At 36.6% G+C, this 25,984-nt stretch overlaps 2 protein-coding genes across 10 annotated transcripts in view; one reads left to right on the top strand and one right to left on the bottom strand.

Moving 5' to 3' along the window:
- Positions 1 to 18,679, top strand: part of VPS54 (VPS54 subunit of GARP complex) — a 94,030-nt gene extending 75,351 nt beyond the window's left edge. For all 5 annotated transcript variants that reach the window (XM_061168777.1, XM_061168773.1, XM_061168776.1 and 2 more), the window contains 7 exons: positions 538 to 643; positions 1,541 to 1,628; positions 2,210 to 2,331; positions 2,443 to 2,523; positions 11,732 to 11,839; positions 14,097 to 14,191; positions 18,113 to 18,679. In XM_061168777.1, the coding sequence (XP_061024760.1) occupies positions 538 to 643; positions 1,541 to 1,628; positions 2,210 to 2,331; positions 2,443 to 2,523; positions 11,732 to 11,839; positions 14,097 to 14,191; positions 18,113 to 18,218 (706 nt within the window). In that variant the 3' untranslated portion in view covers positions 18,219 to 18,679. The remainder of the gene's footprint in view (positions 1 to 537; positions 644 to 1,540; positions 1,629 to 2,209; positions 2,332 to 2,442; positions 2,524 to 11,731; positions 11,840 to 14,096; positions 14,192 to 18,112) is intronic.
- A 1,485-nt stretch (positions 18,680 to 20,164) lies between these two features.
- Positions 20,165 to 25,984, bottom strand: part of UGP2 (UDP-glucose pyrophosphorylase 2) — a 56,532-nt gene continuing 50,712 nt past the window's right edge. For all 5 annotated transcript variants that reach the window (XM_061210644.1, XM_061210648.1, XM_061210647.1 and 2 more), the window contains 4 exons: positions 25,551 to 25,748; positions 24,764 to 25,006; positions 21,723 to 21,827; positions 20,165 to 20,587 (listed from right to left, as the gene is read on the bottom strand). In XM_061210644.1, the coding sequence (XP_061066627.1) occupies positions 20,480 to 20,587; positions 21,723 to 21,827; positions 24,764 to 25,006; positions 25,551 to 25,748 (654 nt within the window). In that variant the 3' untranslated portion in view covers positions 20,165 to 20,479. The remainder of the gene's footprint in view (positions 20,588 to 21,722; positions 21,828 to 24,763; positions 25,007 to 25,550; positions 25,749 to 25,984) is intronic.

Genomic DNA, 25,984 nt, shown 5'->3' with positions numbered 1-25,984 from the left:
TGATAACTTTCTCATCTTTGGAGAAGCTTTTGTGATTTACAAATAAACTTCTTAGAAGATATATTGTTCTTAGAAGCCACAGTTTCTCTTTCATCTCACTAAGAAAATCTAGACTAGGTTCCCTTCATTAATTCAACATTTATGAGGACCTACTACCTAATCAGAAACACTGGTTAAGCTTTTTTCAGTGTTTCTAAATTGGCCAAGGAATGGGATACCTGCCTTATGGAAGAGACTTACCTTAGTGTGAATGTCACACAGAGAGTGATGTGCTCACAACACAAAATTTAAGGAGGTACCCTTTCTCAGTGTCATGCAAGTGATTACCTTGCAATTGCACAACCCTGAAATTGAGTGCCTCCTTAATTTTACACTCTAGGGATTTTCTGTTGCCTTACCCTAGTGCCTACTCTGTTGCACTTATAGGTAAAACACATAATTTAACAGTTACCAAGATCAATATTGATTTTTATATGCCAAATCAGTTTGATTTTTCTTGTTTTGAGTGTCTACTGGGTCATCTTTCTTTTTTTGTAGAACCGTATTGCTGTTGATAAGAATTATCCTTGAATATTGCCAGTGTGTGGATAATATCCCATCTGTTACTACTGACATGCTCACTCGTCTATCAGATTTATTGAAGGTGTGTATGATTTCACTCCTATGGAAAAAATAGTTGGAAGAAGTAATTCATTAGGGCGTGAGTAATCTTCCAACTCTAAGACATTTCAAGGTTAAGCTATCTTTAAGACATTAATTTTGTGACATTTGATTGTGGTTGAACACAACATGTTATTTGAAGGAGGCCACTTGCTTCCTTCTCACTCCACATTTGGTGATTCCTCATTACACTCATAGAGTTGTTAATGATATCGGAGACAGGAGATGATTTGTTTGTTAGGTGCTGAACATGACTGAGGCCACTTAGGTCAAAAAACCTGGACTGGTTTCAAATGTGCATGGAAGGAATTCACTGAACTTTACAAAATTCATCTCACTAAGGTTAGAGATTTTTCTTAAATCATTATTTCAGAACCATTGATGTAAGATGAAACTGTGGTGATAGTGTTATTCAGCCATTTCATATTAACAGATATTTTAAACTGCTAGCCTAGAGAAAAGGCTTTATTTTTTTCAAATACCTAATCTATCAATTAATTCTGTCCCAAAATTAAGTTGTCATATTTTAGTCCAGAAAGATTTTGTTACCCTTTCGAAAGTAGGACTATCCAATTAGAATGACTGAAACAACTAGTTTTGTGAATGCCAATTAAAGATTAATTTCTGAACAACTGATTTTTAGAATTTCTCAACTTTTTCCCTACCAGACTGTAAATATTATCATTTGGGAACACCCCTTGCCTTTTTTTTGTTTTGTTTTGTCATTACATAAACAGATCCTAATTGCTCCTACTAGAAGAACTCATTTGGTCTTTAAATGAGAGGAAAGAAGAATGTATTTTTAGAATTAACACATTGCCAGCATATAAAGCATAGTTTTTAATAAATTGTTGGTTTGTTTTTTTTCTTCCTTTGTTAGTACTTCAATTCAAGAAGTTGCCAGTTAGTTCTTGGAGCTGGTGCACTGCAAGTTGTTGGACTAAAAACAATAACTACAAAAAATTTGGGTATGGATTTTTGCATTTAATTCGCATGCTGAGGCATTACAGTGATGTCACTATACTTATGTTTTATTATACCTGATGTTTTTATGCCTCTAACTAAAGCCTCTGAAAGTAGCAATGTCACTTTCTTATGTATTGCCATAACTGAAAAATAACTTCTGGAGAAATGTTATGAGGAATTTTCACTCCAATAAATATAAGTTACTAGAAAGTTGCACTATTGTAAAAAAATGTTAAAATGTAATATGTATGAAGTACGTATGTATATATGGGGTGAAAGGTATCTGAATGTCAGAAGAGAATCGGTTGTCCCATTAGCTTCCTCATGCCAGTACTACTCACAACTTGAGTCCATTGGAAAAGCAGCATAATTCATTACATCATTCAGTACCAAATGATTTTCTTAAACAAAAAATATGAAATATGTTGCTTTCTGTTACTGTGTTCTTCATTTATGTAATAAACTGGGGTCTGTATAAAATTAATTGATATTTTTTACATAATTTGATAGGTAATTAAATACCTTAAATACCAGCTAATACCTTTTTTTTTCTCCACGATATGTCTACCTCCCGGATCTTCAGCTCTTTCTTCACGCTGTTTGCAGTTAATCGTGCACTACATTCCTGTGATCAGGGCTCATTTTGAAGCTCGACTGCAGCCTAAGCAGTATAGTATGCTTAGGCATTTTGATCATATCACTAAGGTACCTTTCCATGTATTTTCTACTGGAGTTTCGTAAATTTAACTCCTTAATTGTTAAGTATTTTAGATGTGTCCCAGGGACTTTAAAATACAACGTTATTTCTCATTACAGGACTACCATGACCACATAGCTGAAATATCAGCTAAGCTTGTAGCGATAATGGATAGCTTATTTGACAAGCTGTTATCTAAGGTAATAATTTACGGAAATTATTAGGCTTTGTTTGAAAGTGTTGTGACTTTTCACAGTTGTCTAACAAATCAAAATTGTTCCGGGTTTAGGGAAAAACTCAAATGTTCAGATCACCCAAATAGTTGATATTCATTTCCTAAGGGACTTGGGGGTAGGGGTGGGGGAAGATGATTTCAAGGATGATAGAAACCCTATATAGAAGTAATTTTATATTAGCTGCATTGAAAATTATGTATCTTCAAAGCATATTTTAGTCTGAAAGCCTTCCAGAGACAGAATTGAGAAAATAAACATTAAATTATTTGTGGTAAAGTGTGTTATTTTATTTTCCAGGCCAAGAAGGTAGAGCCTGAGGTGCTCTCTTATTTCCGTCATAGATATTCAATTTCAGTACTTGTTTCTTATTTGCTTCCCATTCCACATAGGTCATTAAAAGGAGCACTGTTTTCCAAAAAATTCTTAATTGCACTCGGCGGGTATCTTCAGAAAAATGTCACTTAATCAGCCCTAGTCACTTTTGCCCTATCCCTCACTCTTTCCTTTCCCTCAATTATTCAGTACATGTCTTAGAGAGAAAGCAGAAATCTCATACCTTGAAAGTTTGAAGGTTTATTTAGTTTATACTTTTGCCCCAGAGTATTTTTAGAGTAATCTTATAAAGCAAGACCCTTTGATATGCTTTTCCTTCTACTTGGATCCTTCAGATTCTGAGATGGCAAGAGCAGTAGGCACATAAAAATTATAAAAAGACAAGATAAAGTGGTGCCCATTCACACCCAAATCTTTGAAGTTGACAGTGAAAAGGAGTGATTGGAAAATAAGATTGCATTTGTTTAATGTTAAGTTCTCAAACATTTTGGTCATAGGACCCCTTTTACATTCTTAAAAATAATTGAGGACCCCAAAGAGATTTTTTTATGCAAATATACTTATCAGTAAGTACCATATTAGAAATTAAAACTAAAAAGAAATTTAAAACACAAGAATACATAAACACACGTTTGATTAGCCTTCAGAATGACATCACAGGTCATCTAAAAATCCCCACCATTCAATTATGAGAGACTGAAAGTGAATAATACTAATCTTAGTATTATTATGAAAATGGTTTTTACCTCACATATTCCCTGAAAGAGCCTCTAACTCCCAGGTGTCCCCAGACCACACTTTGAGAACCTCTGACATAGTTAGTATATAGTATAGATGTTTTATGCTTCTCTTTTAAGAAGCTTAAGGAATTTATAGTTATGTGCAAACATACCTATGTTATGTTATGCCTTCTAAGTTTCTAGTTTTGTATAGAGAAAAATGATTGGTTAGAAATTCTCTGTTTTCTTCATGGTTGCCAAGTACAAGCTAAATGCAAAAGCAGTTCTATTCCACCAGTTTCCTTTTTGATACATGACATTCTTCTGTGTACCAAAAGTCAATGAATAATGCACTGTGACTACCCTCAAGAAGTTTATCATCTAACAAGGCAGAGGACTTAACACCTAATAATGTAGAGTAAGGTAAATGTTAAATAGTGAAGCTAGTAATAAGCTGGGGAATAGAATGAAGCAAAACCAAAAAAGTGCTGGTACTCTTAAAACCTTGACTTTTTTCTATCATGTTGGTCATCCAAAGTCTATGAACAAGAATTGGGACTATGGCTAGACTTTTTCCTGTGACAATTCATTGCATTCTTTTTTCTCTCTTTCTTTCTTTTTGGTAAAGAAAAATAAAGAAAATTATTTAGTGAGCTTCCCATATATTTATCACCTATATTTAACAGTCATTAACATTTTTCTTTTTTTGCTAAAATATTTTGTAGTTAATTTGAGGCACTATAATATTTCATCCCTAAATACTTGGGTATATATTTCTAAAAACTAGGGAGGGATACTTTTTAATATAATCACACTACTATATCACACCTAACAAAATTACACATTGCATTTGGTTATTATATCTCTTAACTCTTTTATAAATTTCAAACACCTCCCTCCCCATTTTTTTAATGTCAAGAGTGTGCCTAGACATTTGCAACTTAGTGTTTTCTCTGCTACCTTCCTCACTGATGACTTCTCCTGTTACCCTGACATGTTACATTTTCCCTGTATTATCAAGTCTCTCTTTACCACTCCCTGCCCTACTTGCTTCCATGGGTTGCCCAGGAGTTTGGCCCTGTTTTTAATTCACACCAAAATAGCAGACAGTGTTTGATTTGGGTTAGTCTCTCAATTTTTAGCTTTTCATTTTCTTATCAGGAATTTTAATTTGGGGAAAGAAGAATAACACAGTAATAAAATATAGGCTGATTCTAAGAAGCTAATAAACAAGGGTACCTTTCCTTGGGTAGAATGAAACATTAACATCTAATTGTACTACTGGCTAGACTAATGTCCCAGCCACCATTCATTTATTCATTGAGTTAAATCGTGTTAGGTTAACAGTGATACACAAGAGTGAAGAAGCCTTTGATCTTGTCCTCATATAGTAAAATATCTAGTAGGATAATTATATCAATAACTATAACAGGAGGTAGATTAAAGTATCGTAAGTAAGGAATCGATTCAGTGCTATTGGAGCTTTTAATGTTTTGAAAGAGATGGTTGTCAGCTGGGGAGGGAGATCTGGGAAAGCTTTATGGATGAGGCATGCATATAAGTTTTGCTTTTAAAGATAGATACAATTAGAGCAAATGAAGTTGAGGCGAAGAGATACTCTGAGGTAACAGCATGAACAGACATGTTGGTAGGGATCCTAAGAAGGAAGTTTAGTGTTGGGTCAGGTAGACCTAAGTTCAAATTCCATGTTTGTCACACATTAGTCACTGAAGAACCTTGGGCAAATTATTAATCTCTTTAAGCCTCGGTTCCTATCTCTAAATGAGGATAATAATAAAGCCTCGTAAACTTGTAGTGAAGATTTATGAGATAATATATGTGGAGCACTTTTCTTTTATCATGTATCTGACTATAGCCAGTTCCAATAAATGTTGACTGCTAATGCTTTTGCTGTTGTTATTAATAATAACAAAGGTAAGTAATTCCATTTAGCTAATGTATTAGGGTGGGTAAACCCAGGAGTGGGAGATATGTTGGAAAGATAGTGGAGAGCTTTGACTACCAATGGAAAGCTAAGCAATTTAAGTCAAGTTTATGGAGGTATAATTTACATTCAGTAAAATTCATCCTTTCTAAGTATATAATTTGATGGATTTTAACATGTATATGTAGTAGAACTACCACAATCAAGATATAGAACAATTCCATCACTGTTGGCATTTTTGCAGTTAATCCTTTCCTGACATCCCCAAACCATGACAACCACTGATCTGATTTTCTTCCATATAGTTTTGCCTTTTCCAGAATGTCCTATAAATGGAATTATACAGAATGTAACCTCCTGTCCCAGGTTCCTTTCATTTAGCATAACGCTTTTGAAATTCATGGATGTTATAGCAGGTGTTAATGGCTTGTTCATTTTTATTATAGGGTGATATCGATTGTATGGATGTACTACTATTTGTTTATCCATTCATCAATTGATAGATGTTTGGGTTTTCTCCAGTTTCTGGCTGTTATGAATAATGCCACTATATACATTCATGGGCACATCTTTGTGTGGACATGTGTTTTCATTTCTTTTGTGTAAATACCTTGGAATATATTGATGGTGGCATAGAAATGTAAAACTTTATAAAAAACTGCCAAATTATTTTCCAAAGTGACTATACAATTTTATATTCTACTTGTGATGTACAAGAGTTCTAGGTACTCTTTATCTTCACCAGCACCTTCTACTGTCTCTCTGTTTTTTAATGTTAGTCTTCTAGTAGGTCTATATTGAGTGATATCTCATTGTGGTTTTAATTTATATAATGACCAATAGGTTGAGTATCTTTTCATGTGTTAGTTTGCCATCCATACTTTTTCTCTGGCAAAATATTCAAATTTTTTTTGCTCATTTTTAAAAATTGGGTTATCTTCTTATTGAGTTTTAAGAGTTCTTTATATATCCTAGATACAAGTCCTTTATCAAGTAAGTATTTTCTCCCAGTCTATGGCTTACCTTTTCATTTTCTTAAGTGTCTTAAAAAGAGCAGTTTTTAACTTTGGTGAATTCCAGTTTATCAGTTTTTTCTTTTATTATTCATGCTTCTTGTGTCTTATCCCAATAACTTTTTGTCACCCAAGTTACAAAGATAATTTCCAGTGTTTTCTTCTAGAAGCGCTATTGTTTTAGGTTTTATATATAAGTCCATGATCCATTTTTAGTTGATTTTTTTATATAGTGTGAAGTATGAGTCAATGTTCATTTTTTTGGATAGTTCCAACACCTTTTGTTGAAAAGACTGTCCTTTCTCTATTGATACCTTTGTTGAAAAATCAGTCGACTATTTTTGTGTGGCTCTATTTTTGGACTCTATTCTGTTTTATTGATTTATATGTCTCTCTTTACACTAGTAACACATTGTCTTAACTACTGTAGCATTATTATAAGTCTTGAAATTAGGTAATGTGAGTCCTTGGATGTGGAGCCTTCTCAGTGTTTTCACTCCTCCTCCAATTGTACCCAGCCTCTGCTTTGATTGGTGTAGGATCCTGGGCTTAAGATGTTTTTTCTCCCTTTCCTCAGAACCAGGCATGTTTTGTTTCTACCCCTCACACAGTGGCCTTGGGGACAAAAGAGTCCCTTCTCAGTGACTTAAGGCTTTTGCCCTGTATACAAGGAGGGTTTGGGGGGGTGGGTGGTATTTGTTCCTTTTCCCTGGTGGCAGCCAGTCACCTCCTGCTTGCCTGTGTTACTGAGAGTGACTCTTTATGGTCTTCTGCCCTGACCCCAGTGTTGTTTGTGAGCACCTGCTAGAGACCCATGGAGAGCTTGTGAGTGGAAACTTCCCTTGTAGCTAGGGTTCTCTCTTATTGTGAACATATGCTAGTCTATTTGGCCTTTGGGAAATTATTAAAATGTTAGTTGTTTTCTTATTTGCTTCTAGGGTGGTCACCTCTTCTTCCTATGCTTTGCTGAAAGTGATTCCTGTGTCCCGTCCCTCCTCAGGGGGCCTTGTTACTCTTTGGAATTTGTTCCCTTGGTTCCTGTAACCTCTATTCTCTGATAGGTTCAAGAAATGTTATGGTCTTATAAATTATTCCCATTTTTTTCTTGTGGTTAGGGTAGTAATGACATTCTCTTGCAGCTTTCTAAATTTTAAACAGAAACAGAACCCAAAAGTTTTTAAACTAATGAATCACTTGATTAGAATTGTATTGGGTTGACCAAAAAGTTCATTTAGGTTTTTCCGTAACATCATATGGGAAAACCCGAACGACCTTTTTGGCCAACCCAATACTTTAGAAGGGTTAATCAGATAGTATGTGGAATGGATTTGAGGTGTTGTGGCACGTCCTCTATTTGGAATACTTTCACTTAATTTTTTTCCTTTGAAGACTCAGCAGCCTGAGTGTGCTCCTAGAAAGCCATCTCTGCTGTCACCTAAATGTTCTTCACCCCTGTTCCTGTAGAATGTAGTGTCCACTTTCTGGAACACCAACGAACTTTTCGACAGCCAGCTCCCCAAAGGGACTATCTCTGTTTCATCTTTGTACACTTCAGCTGACACGTTTGTTCAAGCACGCACATACACTTATACACATACACATATGTACATACCTATGTGCATTTACACACACATATGTACATACATACATATACACATCCAGGAAAATATTTATTCAGAGCTTACTATGTGCCAGGAAGTTTTATTAAGTGTTTGTTGAAGTAATATCTGGATTTGTTAAAATGCTATATTTTTTCAGATGAGAAGTACTGAGGCCTCACCTAGGGTGGGGTTTCTCAACTAAGACAATTTTGTCCCCAGAGGACATTCAGAAATGTTGGGAACATTTTTGGTTGTCACAACTTAGAGTGGGATGATACTGGCAACTAGTGAGTAGAGACCAGGGATGTCGCTGAACATCCTACAATACACAGGACAACCCTCACAGCAAAAAATTATCTAGCCCAAAATGTCAGTAGTATAGAGGTTGAGAAATTCTGACCTAGAGTACTAACTAATGTGTAAAATAATATGAAAGTATATTTGATGGGACTTAGTCACTGATTCAATACAAGGAAACAAGGAAAAGAAGGAATAAAAACTGAGTTGGAGATTTCAGGGCTGTGTGATCAGGAGGATTATAATACCAGTAAAAGTAATTGAAACAGGTAAGAGGAGCAGGTTTGGGAAAGCTCATGGTAAATTCAGTTATGGATTGGAACATGTAACAAATGTGTGACTTAATAAAATGGTTCAGAACTAGAGATATATTAGAAGTTATGAGACTGAACGATGTTGATGAGAGAAAAATGAGGAAGATAAGGGGGTATTAATGTTAAAGTAGCTTTGCACTTAGGAGACAGGAGATAGAAGAAGGGGAAGGTTAGGAGGGGAGGAACCGGGAAAGCATTGTACTGCACCAGGATAGTGTTTCAAGTGTGAAATTCTGTGAAATACTGCAGAGCAGTGAGGAAGGGAAACTAGAAAAGTTACTAAATTTGGAAATTAGGACCTCCTTAGTGATTTTTCCAGAGAGAAATTTCAGAAGATTGTTAATGGCGGAGGGAAGGTAGTTTGGGTGGTGGCAAGAACCAAACTTTAAGGGTTGAGAATAAAGAAGTACAGTATCAAGTTTAAGTGACTGAAGAAACGTGTGGTGAAGGTCAGATGGAAAGGATAGTATCTTGAGGGAAAGCAGTGATGATGGAAGGTTTTGGGGGTATGCTAGTTTCCTGGGGCTGCCATAACGGATTCCCACAGACTGAGTGGCTTATAACACAAACATTTATTCTCTTGTAGTTCTGGAGGATAGAAGTGTCCCTAGACCATGCTCCCTCTGAAGGCTCTAATAAAGAATCCTTCCCTGCCTCTTTCTAGCTTCAGGTGCTTGCTATCAGTTGTTGGCATTCCTTGGCTTGTAGATGCATCACTTCAATCTCTGCCTCTGTCTTCACGTGGTCATCTTCCCTCTGTGTTTCTCTGTGTCTAAATTTCCCTCTCCTTTCTTTTATAAAAACACCAGTCAGTGGATTTAGGACCCACTCTAATCCACTATGACCTTATGAGGCTCTAAGTGAACATGAATTTGGGGAAGCTATTATTCAACCCAGGACAGGGGGATAGTTAAGATAAGGCGATATTACCACAGTGAGATATTACTTCATACCCACTAGGATGCTAAAATAAAAAAGACAATAACAAGTGTTGGTGAGGATATGGAGAAATTGGAACCCTTATATACTGCTGGGTGGGATTGTAAAGTGGTACAGCCACCGTGGAAAACATTTTGGCATTTCCTCAAAAGGTTGAACATGGAGTTACCATATGATCCAGTAATTCCACTTCTGGGTATATACCCAAGAGAATTGATAACATTTGTCTACACAGAAATCTGTACATGAATGCTCATGGCATTATTATTCATAATAGCCCAAAAGTAGAAATAACCCAAATGTCCATTAATTGCTGATTGGATAAACTATGGTATATTCATGCAATGGAATATCATGCAGCCATAAAAAAGATGAGGTACTGACACATGCTGCAACATGGATGAACCTTGAAAGCATGCTAAGTGAAAGAAGCCAGTCACAAAAAGCCACAGATTGTATGATTCCATTTCTAGAGATTAGTAGTTGCCAGGGGCTGAGGGGAGGGGGGAACGGGGTGTGCCTGCTAATGGGTATGGGGTTTCTTCTTGGGGTGATGAAAATGTTTGGAAATTAGTGGTGATGGTTGTATAAGAGTTTACTAAAAAAAGTTAATTGTACACTTTAAAGGGGTGAATTTTATGGTATGTGAATTATATCTTAAAACTGTTATTAATAAAAAAGATAAGGGGATGTTTGATATATCTCTAGGCTGAAGAGAGACAAACCCTTGAGTGGTCACGACTTTGCTTGGTCCAGTCACACGGTGACTTCCACATGGTTCTGCTGCAGCAGTATATTGGAACTCATCATTTTAATAAACTATATAAGATTAGTGCATCTAAAATATAATTATTTAGCCCAAATTTGTCTTATAAATGAAAATGATATATAATTTAAGCTGTGAATTCTAAAATGTGGGCCAAAAGATGATTATCTCAATCATATCAGTATACTGTTCCAGATGTAAGAATAGTAAGTGAATTTACCTAATTTTAAATTTTCAGTACAGATCATTGAAAAAGTCTTCTCTTTTTTATTATTATTATTTTAAATTTATTTTATTTATTATTTTTGGCTGCATTGGGTCTTCATTGCTACGCTCAGGCTTTCTCTAGTTGTGGCGAGCAGGGGCTACTCTTTGTTGCGGTGCACGGGCTTCTCATTGTGGTGGCTCCTCTTGTTGCAGAGCATGGGCTCTAGGCGTGCGGGCTTCAGTAGTTATGGTGCGGGCTTCAGTAGTTGTGGCTTGTGGGCTCTAGAGCGCAGGCTCAGTAGTTGTGGCGCACGGGCTTAGTTGCTCCACGGCATGTTGGATCTTCCTGGACCAGGGCTTGAACCTGTGTCCCCTGCATTGGCAGGCGGATTCTTAACCACTGTGCCACCAGGGAAGCCTGAAAAAGTCTTCTCTTAACCTTAGGGTAAATATGATTACTATATTGGCCCACCTGCAAAGAAAAAGAACATTTTAATTCTACCAGTTGTATTGATTTCAGATATGATCATGTTGAACGCATTCTTAAAATCATGTTTAAAAAATAATCTGTTAATTTGGAGGGCCTACTTTAATGATTCATTATCGTATTTTGAGCCAGAATAGTAGCTAACATTTTTTGAGTACTTACTTGGTATCAAGCACTAGTTTGAGTTCTTATGAGCCATCTTTTAAAATCCTCACAGCACGCCCTTTGAGATATAGAGAAATATCTCACCCAATATAGAGAAGTAACTCACCCCATCTCACATAGCTAAGAATTTTAAGAGTTGGGATTTGAACCCAAGCAGTCCATCTTAAGAAGGGAAGCCGCCTATGTTCTTAGCCACTAAATTATGCTGGCTCTCTCAAAATAGATTAGGATTTTTAATGAAAAGTTTTTGAGATTTGCATGAGTAGCACAGATCGCAGTTGAAGAGTTAGATGTGTAGGGGCAGAAAATATATGTTTTAGGGAACAGTGGGGACAATATGCAATCCAGAGGACATGAATATAATTCTCATTATTTTTCCCTGCCAGTATGAAGTGAAAGCTCCCGTTCCTTCTGCCTGTTTCAGGAATATTTGTAAGCAAATGGCAAAAATGCATGAAGCTATATTTGATCTCCTTCCAGAAGAACAAACACAAGTGAGTAGTAATTCCTAAAACTATTATATATAACATAAAATGCATGCAGAATTGGAGTGTTTTTATTATGTACTTTTGGCACAGTTAAGCTTAGTTCGTATTCCAGTATGATTATTATTATTTTTTCCAGTTGTTATATTGACTTGATTTCAGAGTGCTCCTTGCCCTGACAGGCCAGAGCAATAGTAGCTTTGCTGTGTAGTCAGCCATTCTAAAAAGCAGATTTTCATTTGTCCATTGGGTCATCAGAGGTCCCAGATTCTACTGGCATCATTTATTACATTATTAGTTTGAAAATCAGGATTAGCATTTATCAATGAATAGTAGAATATGTTACTGTGATTATAATCCAAATTGGATAGGGGAGGAATTAGTGATGGACTTAATAATGAGATGACATATAAAGTAACTCAATCAGTATGCCTTAACATTAATATTTGTTAGATCAGCATAAATGATGTGTAGTAGGCACAGATCAGGAAAAATAGCAAAATGGGTAGTCTTTGGCACCTCTTACTTTTGAAGTATCCACCCTCTGTCTCTACTGTCTTCCCTGCACTATTATCAGAGTTCTCTTCACTTTTCGTTGACATTCCTACCCGTGACTTCCCTCAATTCCCTCGCCTAGTACTTTAAAGGTTCCAGTACTTCTTTTTTTCCAGTCTTCTTTACCCACCTTAGTTTGTTCCCTTTATACCAGGTGATCTCATTCAAGTCTAATTGTAGAATGATATAATGTTATAATTAGTACAAGCCTAGTTGTTACATGACTAATGATCTTAGCTTTCACTGGGATTTCTGCTATTTAGACAAGTTTCTTATCAATATTTCAGTTTGTCTCTAATTGGTTGAGTGCTTGGAAATGGTATTTGGGAGCAGAGAGTAGCTTTTTCAGTGTCTCTTCCCTGCTCTTGTGCCTGCTGGTCTCCTTTCCCATGCCACCTCAGACTTCCATCCTATACTAGCTATTACCATTTTCTCATGCTTCCCTAGGTTTTCATTAATCATACCATCTTTATGATTAAATATCATCCAGCGCCTTTGGGGCTCTCTGAGGACTGAGGAGGAGCCTTGAGATATGGAGCACCCACTAGGGTCTCTTCTTCCTTTCTCAGTCTTCCTAGCCAAGCCATCCTTTTCATTCCACATGAAAGATCCCCCACCTCTGACATTCTGACCTTCTGGACTTGCCATTTGAGTTCTAATTCTAGAACAAGGCTTAGCCAGGTCCAGGAGCTGGGTATATAGGTATTTCATGTATTTTTATCTGCATCATCATTTAAAGGGAACTCTTGTCAAGCTGGGCACAAATTATAGATTTTATGTCATTATTGTCACTTGAGTACCAGTAATTCCATAAAACTTTTCCATAGATGACTTTATATATTTTTTCCCATGGGAAATATATTTCACAAAATTGTTTCCATAGATTAATTGTATATAATTTCAGGTCAGGCATTTCCCAAAGAAGTATTGCATTAAAAATCTGCATATGAAGCAATAAAATACTTCCAAGTAATTGGGAAGGATAACGGTAGCCTTGCCTTTACCATTGTGACTTTTTTCTCTATCAAGTTCCTAGTTAATATTGATACATTGCAGAATTCTCCATCTCTTTTTATTCTTTTTACCTGTATGGTTGATCCCATTTACACATGCCAGAGGATTTCTACTAAGGGGCAAAAGGCAGTGATAAGTCATATCACTAAAAGAAGTACTACTGAAAAGAGCAAAAAGAGCTTTTATCCAACTAAGGAGAAAAACTATACTGAAATAGCAATTAAATACTTTCAGAGGAGCATTTTAAAAGTATATGCCAGGGCTTCCCTGGTGGCGCAGTGGTTGAGAATCCGCCTGCCAATGCAGGGGACACGGGTTCGAGCCCTGGTCCCGGAGGATCCCACATGCCGCGGAGCGGCTGGGCCGGTGAGCCACAATTGCTGAGCCTGCGCGTCTGGAGCCTGTGCTCCGCAGCGAGAGAGGCCGCGATAGTGAGAGGCCCGCGCACTGCGGTGAAGAGTGGCCCCCACTTGCCGCAACTGGAGAAAGCCCTAGCACAGAAACGAAGACCCAACACAGCCATAAATAAATAAATAAAATTTAAGAGATAAAAGAAAATCAATAATGGAAAAAAAAAAAAAAAAGTATATGCCAAAGCAAAAGGTTTTTTAAGTTTTTCTGCAAATAATAGTGATTACTTACTTACGTCTTCTATGTCAATAGAGCTTTAAGAAACTGAGTTTTATTTCTTTTCCAGATGTTATTTTTAAGAATTAATGCAAGTTACAAACTCCACTTGAAAAAGCAATTATCTCACTTAAATGTGATAAATGATGGAGGACCTCAAAATGGGTATGTTTTCAGCATGTTTTTACCCCATACTCCCATATTGAGCTGTTTGATTGGTTTTTATTCATTATGCTGTCCTTTTCCACTATAATCTTGCCAGGGACCCAGACTGTAAAATCAGCAAACTTTTGCCTTTTTTTCCCTCTGTGGAGGTGATGTATATCTATATCTATCTGTGTTAAAGTGTTTTATAGATGGTGAATTAGTTAACTAACCTTATATGTCCATTTTGAGGCAGTGTACATTAGTAGCACCTCCTTAAGTCACCCAGTAGTCTTCACCTATCCAGACAGAACTCAAAGTCCTACTTTGTATGACCGTGAGAAAGTCACTTAACCTCTGTGCCTTATTTATAAAATGAGAACCATAAAATCTGCCTTAATTCCTTCACAGGGTTACAAAAAATAAGTGTATACATATTTTATTGTAAGCCATTGAACAAATTATATGTATTATTGGCGAAATAGATTTAGAATCAGAAAACTTGGGTTAAGTTCTGCCACTTACTAGCTCTATAACTGGGCCAATCACTTACCCTGCGTCTTAATATTCTTAGATTTAAAAATAGGGATGATAAAAAGTTCTGTCACAGAATTTTTGTTAAGAGCAATGTAGATAAAGATATGGGTTTAAAGATTATACAAAGTGCAAAGCACTGATCATGTAGGTACACCTTTATATGGTTTCTGTAGTGTGTTACCTGTTCCATGGATTAAGAATAGAATATTTTGTTCCCTTTTAAAGGAGTTTCAGGCTCAAGTTTCAAACTTATAGGAACAAATGTAAAAAACATCTTTTGGAGTCAGAAGTTGGCCCTACCCTTAAAAAGAAAAGAAGTACAGCTGACCCTTGAGCAAGAGGGGGATGGGGTGGGGGTTGGAGGTGCCGACCCTCCAGCAGTTGACAATCTGAGTATAACTTAGGGAGCTGGCCCTCCATATACAGGGCTCCTCTGTATCAACAATTCCACATCCACAGATTCAACCAGCTGCAGATCATGTAATGCTCTAGTATTTACTGTTTTTAAAAATCTGCGTATAAGTGGACCCACGCAGTTCAAACCTGTGTTGTTGGCGAGTACAATGAATTGATTTTGCACAAAACTATTTGGAAGCTTCAAACTGCTGAATTTGTCAGCCAGGCTGAATTTAAGAGTTTTACGCAAAAATCTGATTCTCTCTTTTGATTATTACCTGGTTCTTTTTCTTTTAAAAGAATTATTTATTTTCAAAATTTCAAAGCCACAGAAAAGTTCAAAGACAGTATAGCAAATATCAAATACCTCTCAGAAACTATTCATACAAAGCTAATAAAAGGCCCATTCCACTCATACTTTTCTACTTTTATTCACATAACCAAATCTCGCCGGTTGGTTTTTCTCAGACCAGTAGTTCTGAAGCATCCAAGTTAATTCATCACCTATTATTTTCTTTGTTAATAAAGCTATTTGGGGGTTGGTACCACCTTAGAGATCTTCGTTGTCACATACTTTTAAAGACACTAATACTGTGTAAGTCAAACTATGTCTTTGAGTGATCACTTGAAAGATATTTTCCCTGAAAATTTATCTCTAGACTCTAGCCAAAGACATAATAAACTACCTGCTTAAAAGGAATTTTTGTTCCTGAAATGGCTCTAAAATTTTACCTTTTATTTTCGAGGTGAAATTCACGTAACATAAAATTAACCATTTTATAGTTAACCATTCAGTGGTCCTTAGTGCCTTCGCAGCCGCCACCTGGGTGCAACTGCCAGCTCTGTCTAGTTCCAAACATTTTACTACCCCAAGAGGAAATCCCAGACCCATTAAGCAGTTGCTCCCTATTCCTTCTTCTCCCCAGTCCTGCACTTTTTCTTTTTAATGTGATTTTCTTTTTTCTCTATTTTAAGACATTTTTAAAATACAGAGACATATGGAGAATAATATTTGTATTCCTGTTACTTAGAATTGATCATTATTAACGTGTCATTTTCACTTGAAAAAAAATGTTCATCATTTTTTTTAAAAATGGCATTCCAAATGGAGCTTAAGTACCCCTTGACCCCATCTCCAGTCCTATTCTCTTTCCCCCAACCCTTAGGCAATGTTTCTAGTAAATCTGGTCTATATCCTTTAAGTCCTTCTCATTTATTGTCTCTTTATCTAAAAAAAAAAATGTGGAGCTGTTTCATGAATTTACTTACATGGTATATTGTACATATGCTTTTTTCTACTCGACATTGTTTATGTTGATATATAGAAATTGTCCATTTTTGATTGCTTTATTGTATTCTCCCACATGAATCAACCATATTTAATGTTTCCATTTCACCTGGTGATCGATTTTAGGTCATTACAATCATGCCACAGTGAAGATCTTTCCTTATGCATGTGTAATGGTGTGATCATTTCTTTAGGGTATGTACATAGAAGTAGATCACATGTACATTTTCACTCTACTAGGTTTTGCCAGAATGTTCTCCAAAGTGGCTATACCAAGTTTATATTCCCACCTTTATTCCACATCTTGCCAACATCTGCTGTTAGATTTTTTTAATTGTTGCCAGTCTAATGGGATACAGTGGTATTTTGTTTTGACTTGCATTTCCTAATGTTTGTCATCTTTTCACCTATTTGTCATTCAGGTGTTCTCATCTGTGACTTTTCCTCTTCATATTCTTCACCCATTTTTTATCTTGGGTATTATCTTTTTCTTGCTGATTTTAGATTTTTGCATATGCCCTCAAACTGATCCTTCATTGGTTATATATATTGCAAATATCTGCTTTTATGTTCTTTTATCAAATATTTTCAACTTTGATGTGAAACATATATTTTCTAGGTACTATCTTGTATAGACTGTAAATAGTTGTTTATTAAACATAACTTGATATTTTAAAATGGAGATTTCTGTTAATTTCGTTTAATTTTTCATGTGGGAACCTTGCCTTAAGACTTTGTTCTTTTTTGAGCCATTGCTGTCAGTTTCAGCGTACTTACTAATTTAGACTCTTTTTATGGATTTTAAAGCACCTTGACCCAGATGAGTTTCAAACAAAAATATGGTCCTTACTGAATTCTGCCATGTGACAAAAGTGAAACATTAAGTACATAAGTACGAGTGTATTTATAAATTAGACTCATACATATATTAAGGGTGCTTAAAATACCTTTGCCCCCTTGTAGTCCAGCAATCCAGAACTTACATGCTCTTTAAAGTATCAAAGCTGCATTTCCTCTTCTTTTACAAACTACTAAATCAAGATCTCCTATTTGTTTCTCCATGGGCCACATCTGTCAACGTACACGTCTAATCAGACCAGTCCCTATTTTTTCTGTGTGGAGCTTTGATACTTGTTTATCTGAGCATTCTTTCCAGGAGTGTTTTTTCAAGGATAGGCATTAATGTGACAGCTAAATACTTAAAAGTATAATTCTTACTTTTTGTCAAGTATTGTTACATTGATTGTCAATAGCAAGTTTTATATCCAGTAGTACTTAACACATGAGTCCCAGCCTCAGCCTTCATTTAACTTCTTAGGATGGCATTCAGGAAACTTTCTTTTCCTTGAGTTCACTAGTCATATACATGTATACTCTATTCTAGTGACAACTGATCAAAAAAAAAAAGTTTAACTTGTTATTTTTCTCTATTATTTCATACTGTTTTAAGATAAATTTATTGGGCAGAATTAATTATGAAACTGAGTCCAACCTGCATTGGTTTATTCCTTTTCAAAACACTGTTGAAAGAGAGAGAACATTAAATGATCTAACTATATGATAGTAGGAATCATGCTGAGAGAAATACAGTGACATTTGGTCCAAATTTTAAATCATAGTCTAGCAGCTAGGATAGGACTCAGAGTACTCTGTGAGCATTGCTACTTTATTATTTGAAAAGAAAACATGAGATTAAAAATAATTTTCTTTCCAATGTTTAGGTTGGTCACAGCAGATGTAGCTTTTTACACTGGAAATCTTCAAGCCTTAAAAGGCCTTAAAGATTTGGACCTAAATATGGCCGAGATCTGGGAACAGAAAAGGTGATGACATACTGGAAAACTGGGTAGTTCATCTTACCATGGGATGTGTATGTTTGTGACGAAAATATGGATGCCTGTGATTCAAGAACTGAACCTGGAACCCAAAGTGAACTGGGGTTGGGGAAGGGGAAAAGGAAAGTATCAGTGTTGGGAAACTGGGATTCAATGGGATCTACAAGGAATGCCATTTGTGTGCTTCCTTTGGTGAGGAGTAACTGATCAGGTGTCTATAATATTTTTCATTCTCTCTGGAAACAGACTCAGGTTTCTTTGGACCAAATCCAAAAGAACACATAGCTGTAACACAGCTGTAGTTGACTAGAATGCTCTGTATACTTTATATTAAAAAATGCTTTGCATTTCTTCCAGTGCAATGAAATTCATATGGTGTCCCACCTTATTTAATGATGGTACAATTTAAAATATTAAAATCTTACTCAACCTCTGTAGAAAGTTTTCTCTATGAAAGTAAAGCTGTTTGAAAAATTATTTTTTTACAGATCTTTCTATAAAAATAAACATCTTTTGATTGCTTGGATTTAGGAATTCAGTTTTTGTTTTAGTGACCAATGTCAAGTTTCAGGCTTTGTGTGTCACATATTTAATCTGTCATCACCACTGTATGTCAACTGCGTAAAGCCTTCCAGAATAGTCTAAATACTTGAAAGACTGATCGTAAGTAATAATTAAAGAGTAAGATTTTGGTGTTCATTTATGCAACTACTAATTTAAATACTTTTCAGATGTGGTGTATGAAAGCCTGCAGTTTAACAGCTGTATTTTTATAAAAATCTATGAAGGGTTGGGGTGGTTTTTTTTCCTTTTTATTTCTAGCAGAGGTAAGAATACATTTTCATATATTCTGCCTACTTATCTAAATGTTAAAGTGAGAACTCCTCATAACATTGAAGTATGTCCCCTGCCTTGGGTTCTTATTTGTAAGTAACTTTCAATGTATATATGAACAAAAACCAGGGAGAAAATAATAGAACTGTTAAAATATAGGCTGCTGTGTTGGGGCCAGAAATATAAGGTGATGAGTAAGTTATTTAAAGACTTTTATAACACCTACCTTCAAAATTAGCATCAGCAGCACTCTATAAATGAAAGTGCCTGTGCCTCACTTCACACCAGGAATCTTGCCTAACCCTGTCAGAGTGCCTAACCTTGTGGTGATTATGTACAATGAAATAGTCTTATTTTGTGCTCTTTGGTTCCCTAAGAGGAATTCTTTCCTTTATCATTATTACAGAGGTAGTATGTCATTGGTTCTTAAACTGTCTGTCTAAAATAAAGCTGTAAAGAATTACCAGACTTTAAAAGACAACTTTTTTTTTTTTTATAGTATACAGTAAACTTATTAAACAGGCAGCTTACTCAAAAACAAGTATGGAAGAATTGGAAAATGATTCTTTCTTAGAGAAAAGCTGAAATTCAAACTACCAGCAGACCTGATTTGGGTTATTCAAGAACATTTTTCAGTAACAACAAGCAAGCTTCAACAAATGAAGCTTCAGAGAAAGGGAACTTTTTATAAAGTTATACCCCACCCTGCTATACTAGAGAACAAGGATGTGAAAGAAATTCCCTACCTCTACCCACCCCACCCCTTCAGCTGGGAAAAGAAACACCACTTTGTTTCAATAAATGGAGAGTCTATGGAGAGCACGGCAGGCATCCCAGCTTTAGAACTGGATGAAAGATATTAAATACCTTCAAGTTTAATTCCTGTGGAAATAATGATGTGGTTAAGATTCTTAGACATGCAAAAACTGGATTTGTTAGGTAACCGGCTAGTGAGTACTTCAATGTTCCAAGAGCAAGTCTTCCAACTGACAGAGTAACTGTTTAGCAAGAGTAAACCATTTTTCTTCACCATTTCATAAAGTTAGCATTGAAAAGTATAAGTGTACACATGGATTGCTTCACAGCTTTATTTTTAAAACCACAAGCAGTTCAAAGTGACCATCATTGAGGCCTCTGTTAAAAGATTTTCCAGCAGAGCTACCCCAGTTTTAAGATTAAACAATATTGCACTTTAAGATGAATTTAACTTTCAGGATCTTCTTCAAAAAGAAAAGTATTGCTTCCACCTGTGCTTTTCACAGACTAAAAGCATACTGCAGAAAACTCAACTTAAAAATTAACACTGCAGGGTACAGTAACATAGTAAAGTACCTGTCTATTTTATAATCCTAGAGAACATTTCATTGTAAGAAACTGTTTAACCCATAATTAGTATAAAGTGTGCACAGTATTTTTCATTCAGTGGTCCAAGATACGAAGGTTCCCAGATACAATCTTGTTCTCTAATACTGCTCCAGGTGGGATGTCAATTCGGTCACCATGATTTGCGATGATGATAACCGTTCCCTAAGTGACAGGAAAAACAAAAAACAAGAGTATACTTGCAAGTGCAGCTGAAAATGCAACTGATTTTCTTACAATTATCAAGTTTATGTAGAACTTCTTACAATAGAGTAAGTGCATTTATAAACAATATTACACATGAAAAACAAATAACACTAAATTAAGGAAAACTGTAATGTGTCCTGTCACAATACTGGCGGTAGCTGTGGTACCATCTCTGATAAGGAGGCAAGGAATCTAGCAGTGGGAAGCGGGCCAGCGCCACAGAATAGCGGGCCCTTTCCAAGAACTACTTGGAAGGCCACCAGCATTATCTACCTTCGTAAACTGAAAGGTGCTTGGTTTATATTTACATACAGGTGTGGGTTTGTTTTTTTTTTAAGAACAGTTTAATGATTTATATTTCATGTCTTAAGTAAAATTGTTTAGATGAAGCAGTATCAGCAGTAATTATATATATATAGTTTTGTTTTGTTTTTTTCCAAGATCTGTAAGTAGCTTTAATAGGAAGAACACATGAAATCTAGGTATGTATGGAATTTTTAAAAAATATTTGATTAGGAAAAAACTGTTGAATCTTTGGTTCTGAGCTTTAATACTCATACCCATAGTCCTTCCTATTTCTTACGCTAGGCTGGAATGATACTCATCAAAGTACCCAAGCACTACAGTAATGTGAATGAACATCTTCATAATGATAACAACAGATTACTTTAACAATAGATTATAATCAATATAAACAGTATAAATGAAGCTGTCATTTTTTCGACTTTCATTCAGATTCAAATAGTCATCTTTAGTAACTAATGCTAATTTATCAGTGATTCTATTTTAAATATTGTCATATTTCAATAAAATAGTACCAATTCAATTATTTAATAGTGTTTGCTTTCCACTTGAATGCTATATTCCACAAAATGCCTACACACAATTATATTTTAACCATGTTGTATATTTATGGAAAACAGTATTAATACTAAATATTGTAATAAGCTATTTCATTTTTAAAATGCATATCTTATAAACAGTCTGGTACAAACTAAGAAGTATTCCTTAAAATAAAGGTAAATTTAGGACTAGAAAATGAAACCTGTCTTGTGAAGCTTTAAGAACTGTAATTTTCATCATAATGACACACCTTTAATGAAACATTCTTGCCAAATGTTACATCTCCTGAAACTGTGAGGTGATCCAATTCAAGCATATCTGGTATACTTTCAAATCTCCTTAGATAATCCTGAACCTGAAGGAAAAATGTAAACATAAAAATTGTTTCAAAAATGGGTTAACAGAAAAACAGGGATTAAATTAACAAGACAGTTTGCTTGAACTGTAAAACATTCTATTTATGGCCAAGCTCAGGCCTTCTATGGGAGGAACCCTGTTTATTAAGCACTCACTGTGTGTGCAGTGAGAATTTATATATCCTGTGCAGGAGAGACCAGGAGATATGATGAACATTGTCCCTACAATCAAGCAATTTACACTACAGCTGAGTAGATCATTTAAAAAAACAGTAATAAGTAAAAAGATAAACAACCAACATGCTAAGAGCCAGATGAGTGGTTCACATAATCTGGAGTTAGTTGGAAAAAAGAGAGAGATCATCATGGTTCGAAGCAAGCTAGACTGGAGCTGGGTTTTATGCGAAGGGTAGGATTGAGAAGAAGGAATATAGTTCAGGAAGAGCAACAGCACAAATTATCATTATAAATGATCACTATCTTTGCCTCTTATTTCCTTAGATTTACTGGCACTAGAAATAGTCCTATATGGCCTTGTTTCCTATTTTGCTGAGAAAAACAGAAGCAACAGGAAAACTTCCACTGGCTTCTACCACCACCACCCACCTGCCCTCTAGCCCATTACTCTGTCCCTCCTAGTACTGGGGTTGGACCATTTCTATTCCAACTTAAGGCTAACTCTTCTTATGGCTACTGCCCGAGGATACTGTCCAGCAGTTCCTTCTCCCTCTTCAGTGATCCTTCCCTCTTGAGTGTATCAACTCCCATCAATGTATAAGACATGCTATAAATTCTCCCAACTTAAAAAAAAAAAACCTCTAAAATCTTATATCCCTTTCTACCTATAGCTCCATTTTTGTTTTTCTTTAAAGCAAAACTCTTGAATAAGTTTTCTATACTCGTATCTCCAATTTCTCTTCTATTCTCTTAAATCCATTCCAGTCAGGCTCCAAAACCTCTCAACCGTTATATCTAACGGTAAGTTCTCATTCATCTTACTTGAATCGGCAGCAGCACTTGACTACAAATGATTAGTCCTTCTTTTCTTGAAACATTTTCTTCATTTGGCTTTCAGGCCACACACATTCATGGTTTTCTGCCCAGTTCTTCATCTGCAACTCCTCAGTCATCTTTGCTGCTTCCTCCACCTCGTCCCCATCCTCTAAGCCTTACTGCTCCACAAGGCTCAGTTCTTGGACTCCCCGCCCCCCTTTCACTCCCTAGGTGATCCTTATCTCATGGCTTTAATTACCAGCTATAAAGTGACAACCCTCAAATTTACCTCTTTTCTAGATCTCTCCTCCACACTCATACATGCAGCTTCTCCATTTGAAGGTCCAAGTACAGTATCTCCAAAATTTAACTCCCCATTCTGCTCCCCCTAAACCTACTCTACCCAAGCCTTCCTGTGTCTCAGTAAATGGCAATTCCATGTTTCCAGTTGCACAGGCCAAAAAACCTTAGAGCCATCCTTACCGTTCTCTCTCTCTCACCCTCCTACCTAGTCCAACAGCAAGTTGTAGGTACAACTTTCAAAATATAATGTCAACATTTTTCACTATTTCCCCTGCAACCACCCCTGGTCCAAGCCAGGATTCCAGCAACAGCCTATTCCCTGGTTTCCCTGATTCTACCCTTGCCCACCAGATTGGTCAACTTGACCCCTCAGCTCACACTCTCCAATGGCTTCTCATTCCCCAGAAGAAAAAAAAAAAAAAGCCACGCTCCCAATATTCAATTACAAGGTTCTACACAATCTGGCCTGTTATCTCTCTGACCAACTATCTCCCACCCCCATCCCTCACTTGCTCACTGTGCTCTAGTGTCCGTAAGACACGTTCTTCCTCAGAGCAAGTAGCCATTGCCCACTCAGCCCCTGTTCTCAAACTGAGGCAGCTAAAGTTCTTATCTCCTGCAGGGTATGGAAGAGGCTAGAAAGAGTGGGAAGGGAAGATGAGGTTAGGTGGAAAATGCAATCTTAACCTCAGGATGTGGGCAGATGGTGGGTCCTTGTAACATCAGGATTTTCCCAGCCCAACCAGGCAGATGAGGGAGGCACGAAAGACCAGGGAGACTTCTAAAATGCCTGATGCTATCTTGGAAATTCTAGCCTAGCCATAGGACCCAGAATCATAGCCCCGAATATATAAGGGCAGTACACACATCCACACCAGGTGACACTAAACCACAACCAGGACTAGAATAGACTTGGATAGCATAGCAGGACTCTACAGGCCAGCCACAAAAGCTCACCCTGTCACTTCATTAACCTCACAGCATTTTATGTGATTAAGTTTTTTGGATTCCACTTATCATGTTAGGGTCGGTTTTACTATACTTGCTATTCCTCCTGCCTAGAATGCTTTTTGCCCCAGATACCTGCATGGTGTACTCAATTTCTCAGTGAGGCCCTATGGCCACCCAATGTAAAATGACACCACCACTGCCACACCCACACATTCCCTGCTTTATTTAGCATTTTCCATCACTTGGCATACTATACATTTGACTTGCTTATTATCATCCTTTCCCACTAGAATATCCAGGAAGGCAAAGATTTTAGTCTGTTTCATTTACTGCTAAATACCTGGCACCTAGAACACTGCCTTACACATGGTAGAGGCTCAGTACATTTTGTTAAACTAGAATTAACATTCTCTCACTGATGAAAGCAGTAATGGTCTTAGACAAGACATAAGATAAAATGTCTTAAAATGTAAACATTCTTTTCTACTCTATAGCAGCCGGTTAAAAAATGAGTTACATTTTCACCTTCTATGATTGAGTCCCTTTAAAAGACAATAGAGATGGAGGAATATAATAGATCAGCAGCAAAGACTGTAATTAGACTCCAATTCACATATGTATCATATCTTTATAATTACACATTTAAGAAATACAAATTTACATGTATATCATCTTTATAATTACGTACCTTTGTAAAAGAACTGCCTAATTTAACCAAGGGCACTGTAGGAAATTCCCGCTTTTCACTCATTGTCAGAGATCCTGCATTAAGGCTATAGAGGTTTGACATCACAAGCAAGAGATCTGATGTAGTTTTGACAGGCAGAAAACGGCTCCTAGGAACATTAATACCTAGAGAGTTCTCAAAACTTTTAATGGCAGCCCCTACTGCAGTTTCCAACTGAATGACATTCAGGCCTCCATCCAAAGTCTGTAAGAAAGGGAGCAGGAGAGAGAAACAGAGGTTTCAGCAACTTAGTTCCACATGGGCTAGTTAATACTTGGGGAGTGGTTTCAGAGATCCATTGAAGGAAACAGAATTTTGAGAACTGACATTTCTCAAGCACCTACCGTACGCCAGGTGCTTATATATAGTGATCTTTTTCAGCTTTGTAACTCTTCTCAGTAACATTTCCATTTTATGAGAAAGAACCAAAGGTTCAGAAAACCCACACAGATGCCTGTGACCAAAAGGCCTATCAGTACCAGAGCAACAGGACTGAGGTGGGCCCTTTACTTTTGGGCCCAGTGCTCTTGCCACTACCACAGCCCAGGGTCAAGTAAGGGCACCATGTCTCGCCTGGCACACTAAAGGGATGGGTGTCGACTCTGAAAGACAGGGCCAGGAACTGAAGAAACTAGGCAAAAAGCAGTGACCCATGGAATAGATGAGCCAGAGGGAGTGGGCAGTGGGTCTGTGTGTAGCGGGCTGTGATCGGAACCAGGGAGCCTGATGGCCTGCAACTTTGGCTTACCTTTGGATTTACAATGATTTCCATGTCAATAGCATTATGCTCCTGCAGTCTTTTAACTGCTGCAAGAGAGATCCATAGGTTGTTTGTATTAAATATTTTGAATTTTGATACAGATTTGAACTCATCAACATGTGCTTTTGGCACTTGAGCAATTTCCACCAGTCTCAATTTGCCTTCATACTGAGTGAGTGTCCCACCCTAGAAAGGCAGAGAAGAGTGAGTGCCTCCACATCTCTCCCAATTACAGCCATACTACATTGTTTACAGTCTACGAACGATATAGAAAAGACACTCATGACAAAATACCCCAGAAATAAAAAGCATTGGCAGTGATTCGATCTGTGATACAAAGCAACACATGTATTAAAGTAGAACCAAAGAAAATAATTCAGGTTGTCTGTTGTCTTATACTGTATACACGCCCTCTTGTCCAT

This window comes from Eubalaena glacialis, chromosome 14 (genome assembly GCF_028564815.1).
Source record: "Eubalaena glacialis isolate mEubGla1 chromosome 14, mEubGla1.1.hap2.+ XY, whole genome shotgun sequence".
Taxonomy (NCBI): domain Eukaryota; kingdom Metazoa; phylum Chordata; class Mammalia; order Artiodactyla; family Balaenidae; genus Eubalaena; species Eubalaena glacialis.
Note: the sequence above shows the minus strand (reverse complement) of the source record. Positions and strands in the feature narration are given on the sequence as shown.